This window comes from Eubalaena glacialis, chromosome 15, assembly GCF_028564815.1.
Source record: "Eubalaena glacialis isolate mEubGla1 chromosome 15, mEubGla1.1.hap2.+ XY, whole genome shotgun sequence".
Taxonomy (NCBI): domain Eukaryota; kingdom Metazoa; phylum Chordata; class Mammalia; order Artiodactyla; family Balaenidae; genus Eubalaena; species Eubalaena glacialis.
Window position 1 is genome coordinate 93600128 of NC_083730.1, and position 5380 is coordinate 93605507.

The 5380-nt window shown below is 62.2% G+C and overlaps 1 protein-coding gene across 5 annotated transcripts; it reads left to right on the forward strand.

The window, feature by feature from the left end:
* The first annotated feature begins 1057 nt into the window (after positions 1–1057).
* On the forward strand, positions 1058–4602 carry P2RX2 (purinergic receptor P2X 2). Of its 5 annotated transcripts, none has more exons than XM_061169436.1 (12): positions 1058–1233; positions 1525–1660; positions 1775–1846; positions 1957–2032; positions 2114–2210; positions 2384–2464; positions 2591–2729; positions 3109–3239; positions 3476–3566; positions 3689–3754; positions 3850–3927; positions 4199–4602. In XM_061169436.1, the coding sequence occupies exons 1-12, from the start codon at positions 1058–1060 to the stop codon at positions 4424–4426; spliced, it is 1371 nt and encodes a 456-aa protein (XP_061025419.1). In that variant the 3' UTR covers positions 4427–4602. The 5 variants fall into 5 exon arrangements, with proteins under 5 accessions (XP_061025419.1, XP_061025420.1, XP_061025418.1 ...); XM_061169437.1 differs by having other exon boundaries at positions 4120–4294; XM_061169435.1 differs by having other exon boundaries at positions 3850–4294.
* Positions 4603–5380: the final 778 nt, after the last annotated feature.

The window sequence follows — 5380 nt, forward strand, 5'->3', positions numbered from 1 at the left end:
TAGAGAGAAGGTAGATGATTGGCGGTTGCCAATATGTGCAAGGAGCAGGGGAACAGGAAGTTCTTGATGGGCATGAGGTCTTATCTGGTGATGATTAGAATGTTTTGGAAGTAGATGATGGTGGTTGCACAATATTGTGAATGTACTAAACTTCAATGAATTGTTCATTAAAACGGCTAATTAAATGCTATGTGAATTTCACCTCAAAAATGTGTAAAACATTTATCATTTTGTGAAATAGTACGATGTCTGGGATTTGGTCCAAAATAATGAGGTGGGGGTAGAGGTACAAAAAGTAAAAACAAAAACATGTTTCCTCCGAGCTGTATAGGAAACAAAACAAAACAGAGACGGAAACGGGTAGAAGCCTAGAGTGCGGAAATCCAAGTGAGAAACGCGGCGGGGCGCTTGGGGTGGGGGGATGGGGAAGGGGCTAGAACCCAACAGCCCTGACGTGTATGTCTAGACAAAAGCAAGAGAACTGTTAGGGCAAAGAAAGTGATCCAGATTTTTGTCTGAACCCTGGAGGCAGGGGTGCCTTTGCCGAGCTGCGGGGAACCGCGGACCCGAATCAAGGATTGCTCTTGGGAAATCATCTCCTTGTGCACCTTAAACTTACACAACTTCACGCGTCGGTTGTATCCCAACAAAATTGGGTAAATATACATATATATATTTTAAAGGGATTGCTCTTCGGGTTTAGTGCGCGCTGCGCATCAGACACCGGCGGAGGCGCAGAGGAGGCGGGCGGTGCTCTGCCGCGTCTTCCCCCCGCGTCTTGTGTCCTCCCGAGGGACGCGAGGGCCTGCACCGTCTTCACGCCCTCCCTGAGCGGACTGGGGGCGACGGCTGCCGCGACCCCGACTCTTCCCGCTCGGGGCCCCCACCTGGCGACACCTGCCAGGTGCGCTGCGTGTCTCCGCCCGGCGCCCTCGCGGCTCGGGGACCGACCTGGGGCGGGGCGAGGCGGGACGGGGCGGGGCGCGCGAGGCCACGCCCCGGAGGCGGCCACGCCGGCGCCCCCCAGCCCGCTTCCCAGTCCCAGCAGCTCGGGGCCATGGCGGCCGCCGAGCCCAAGCCCCCCGCGGGGACGGCCGCGGCCCGACGCCTGGCCCGGGGCTGCTGGTCCGCGTTCTGGGACTACGAGACGCCCAAGGTGATCGTGGTGAAGAACCGGCGCCTGGGCATCGTGTACCGCGCGGTGCAGCTGCTCATTCTGCTCTACTTCGTGTGGTGGGTGCGCACGGGGGAGACCCGGCGGCAGGGGGTGCCCAGCGGGGTCCGGAGGGGAGGGGAGGGCGCCGCCGGGACGTCCCAGGTTGGAGGGGCCGCTCTGGGCAGGGGGCGAGGAGAACGCCGGGGGCCGCCGGGCTGGCCCCTCGGGCGCCGCAGAGCCTACCCGGCCGGCCCCCGAGAGGCGGTGACGCAGCCTCGATCCCGCCGGAGTCGAGCTGACTCGGCAGGGGAGGGGTCCCGGGCCTGCCCCGGGGTCGCTTCCAGAGCCGGCCCTGCCCGTCCGCACAGGTACGTGTTCATCGTGCAGAAGAGCTACCAGGACAGCGAGACGGGCCCCGAGAGCTCCGTCATCACCAAGGTCAAGGGCATCACCTCGTCCGAGAACAAAGTGTGGGACGTGGAGGAGTACGTGAAACCCCCCGAGGTGTGCCACTCGGGCCCCGCCCCCAACCCGAGCACCCCGAGCACCCCGAGGGTGGGACCGAGCGGCGGCCGAGCTGCCCGGCGCCGGCCGACCGTCCCTTCTTTCTGAGCCCAGGGGGGCAGCGTGTTCAGCATCATCACCAGGATCGAGGTCACCCCCTTCCAGACCCTCGGAACCTGCGCCGAGGTGAGGCCGGGTAGAGAGCAGAGCGGGGGCGGGAGGGAGGGGCCCTGCCTGGTCCGCTGCGCCTGGGGGCAAAGGGTGTCGGGCCCCTGACCAAGCAGCCTCCTCCCTAGAGTATGAGGGTCAACAACGCCACCTGCGACTCGGACGAGGACTGCGTGGCTGGGCAGCTGGACATGCTGGGAAACGGTCAGTGTGTGCCAACTGGGGGCGGGGGCGGGCCGCGCCCCTGAGCGCGCATCTGCCACCTGAGCGCGCGTCTGCCCACAGGCCTGCGGACCGGGCGCTGCGTGCCTTATTACCACGGGTCCTCCAAGACCTGCGAGGTGTCCGGCTGGTGCCCGGTGGAAGACGGGGCCTCAGTCAGGTGTGCACGCCCGCTGTCCCCACCCACCTGGGGCCAAGCTCCTTTGCTCCTTTCTCCTCACTGACCGGAGTCGGGGTGTGTGGGGGGAGAAGGGAGGAAGGGACAGCGCAGCGGGGGAGGCTGGGGGACGGGGGGAAGGGGAGACTAAACACACCCAGCCTGTGCCTCCTCAGCCAGTTTCTCGGTACCAAGGCCCCGAATTTCACCATCCTCATCAAGAACAGCATCCACTACCCCAAATTCCAGTTCTCCAAGTAAGAGCCATTAGCGTGTGGTGACAAGGGATGGGCTGGAGTGGGAGTTGCCTCTTGGAATGTGTTGTTTGGGGGTGCATGGCTTCTGCTCCCTCCCCATCTGATGCCACTGGGCTTTGTCTTTAGGGGCAACATCGAGAACCGGAAGGATGGCTACCTGAAACACTGCACATTCCATGAGGTCTCTGACCTCTACTGCCCCATTTTCAAGCTGGGCTACATCGTGGAGCAGGCAGGGGAAAACTTCACGCAGCTGGCACACACGGTGAGGGCACCAGGGAGAGCGGGTGGGACAGCTGTCCGTCCAGGTGCTGGCTCCCACCTGCACACAAAGGGTCTCGTTACAGCCGAGTCCGTCTGCAGTCTTGGCCAGCCCTGGCCCTGCTTGGGCAGAGGAAAGAGAAACACGATCGGCTGACCCATCTGGGTGTGCATGGCTCCTGCTAAATTATTGACTCCTGGCATCCCCTCGTGCCTCGGAAGCAGGGCACTCAACTAGCCCCCTTCCCCAGCTCTCTGCCCTGAGCTGCCCTGGGTGCCTCACAGTATGCACCCCGCACGTAGCCTCAGCAGGACCCTGGGGCTGTTGAAGGTCCTCTCTGTGAGCCCACCCTGACCCCGTGTCTGTGCCCACTTCTGGACAGGGTGGTGTAATTGGGGTCATTATCAACTGGGACTGTGACCTGGACCTGTCGGCGTCCAAGTGCAACCCCAAATACTCCTTCCGGAGGCTCGACCCCAAGCATGTCCCAGCCTCATCTGGCTACAACTTCAGGTACCTTGGCCTTGGGACGCTGGGTCCTCGTCTGCCCTAGCCGTGGAGGTCCAGGAGTCAACAGGGCAGGTGCCCAAAGGTTCAGGGGCGCCAGTGGTCGGCGGAGTCTTGGAGCTGCCCCATTTGGGCAACAGGTGCACCCACCGTCATGCTCCTCAGGGTCAGGTGGCCAGGGCTCCTGCACCCGGGTCATTCCATCCCAGGTTCTGACGTGCTTCCGGGTCATTCTGCCCTAGGTTCGCCAAGTATTACAAAATAAACGGTAGCACCACCCGCACACTCATCAAAGCCTACGGGATCCGAATTGACGTCATTGTGCACGGACAGGTAAACCAGCCCACCTTGCCTACCTGGGATTTGGGCTGGCCCAGCCTCAATCTCTCCTACCACACCTCACGCCTCCCTTGAACCCCACTCCCGACCATCTCAGGCAGCCTCTTTGCCTCCAGGCAGGGAAGTTCAGCCTGATTCCCACCATCATTAACCTGGCCACAGCGCTGACCTCCATCGGGGTGGTAAGGGATGCACGCTAGGGTCGGGGCGGGGGGGGGGGGGGGGGCGGACGGGGGGCGGGTGCCAGGCTCTTACGCGTTGGTCTTGCTGGCCTCAGGGCTCCTTCCTGTGCGACTGGATCTTGCTAACGTTCATGAACAAAAACAAGGTCTACAGCCATAAGAAATTTGACAAGGTGTGTACTCCAGGGCCCTCCTCAGGCAGCTGGCCTGTGACCCTGGCCCTTGTTTTGGGCCAGGCCCCTCCCCCACCCTATCCCTGCTCCGCAGACCCAGGCCAGGCCGGCCAACCGCAGGGTGAGGGGCAGAGCCAGGCCTGGGCTGTCCCACCCCCATGGCCCAGCCCCACCTCTGCCCCGTCTGAGCAGATGGTGGATGCTCCCAAGCGGGGTGCAGGACCAGGGCTTGGCACCTCTGAGCCTTCCCAACAGGACTGCGCTCTCACAGACGCCCGAGGTTTGGCCCAGCTCTGAGCCCACTCCCACCTTCTGTCGTGCTGCACTGAAGACCTGGGCCTGTTGGGGGCCCCTGAAGTCTGTGGCCCCAGGAGCGCCCCCAGCTCCCCAGGGCAGCATGGCTGGGACCTTGGACCTGGGCCCTGCCCACACACCTCAACACTGCGTCTCAGCAAAACCAGCAGCCAAAGGGCCCCCGTGCAACCAGGCAGTGGGATGACATGAAGGGGACGGCACCTGCTCCCGGCCTGCCCACCTCGTCCCCCAACTGCCCAGGGGCCTGTAGGGGGCAAGTCCCCACCTCCACCTTCTCCCTAGCTGTTCTCCTCCCAGGCTCTTTGCTCCTCCCCACCCACCCACCCCTACCCAGACCCTTCGCTCACCTCACAGCCAGGAAATGACACATCCAGAGTCCAATAAACCTGTGATCAGAACCTCCTGGCCTCGTCTTTGGGGAAAAGCACTTTCAGGTTCTAAGACAAACACGCAATGGCAGGTCTGTGCGCACGGGGTCTCTCTTGTGGTGTGCTTGGCCCTCTGTATCGCCCCTCTAGCCAGCCTGGGTGCAGAGTGTGTGGACGCGTCTGCTGCCCCCACGTCCAGCCAGGCTACAGTCATGTCTGACCTGGGGGCCAGTGGAGGTGGGGGACACACAGGCTGAGAGCGCACGAGGACCCCTAGACTCATCCCAGCATGTCCTTCAGGTAGTGCATTTACCAGCTTCCTGCAGGGCTCATCCCGGGCCCCAAACCTCAAAATATAGGAAAAGGCTCATCCCAGACCCCAAACCTCTCAAGGAGGAAGAAAGCCAGGAGGGAGGCGATGAGAGTTGTACCCAAGGAAAACGAAAGCTTAGGCTGACACCAAAATGCCCGCCCAGGCCCTGAGGCTCTATTTCAAATGGGGATTGGGGTGGAGGAAGGAATTCGGTGCTGGGAAACAGGGGTGGACAGGGCAGGACGAGGTCGGAGGAGTGTGGGAAGCCGGAGCTAGCTGGATCAGGCCTACGGGTAATCTGGTTCCGGCCTTGGATGCTACAGTGGTCATTCCACTTAGCAGCTCTGCCTGGCCAGGCCCTGCTCTGAGGACACCAGGACCTGGTTGGACAGTGGTTTCCCCAGCAACAGCTATGATGGTGCACAGACCTGAGGAGGCATAGTCCCTCCCACAGATC

Excerpts from the sequence above, each read along its gene's own strand:
- P2RX2 (XM_061169435.1), top strand. The coding sequence starts at position 1,058 with ATGGCGGCCGCCGAGCCCAAGCCCCCCGCGGGGACGGCCGCGGCCCGA. Across the intron at positions 2,730-3,108 it reads TCACGCAGCTGGCACACACG|GGTGGTGTAATTGGGGTCAT; the intron begins GTGAGGGCACCA and ends ACTTCTGGACAG. Across the intron at positions 3,567-3,688 it reads ACGTCATTGTGCACGGACAG|GCAGGGAAGTTCAGCCTGAT; the intron begins GTAAACCAGCCC and ends CTTTGCCTCCAG.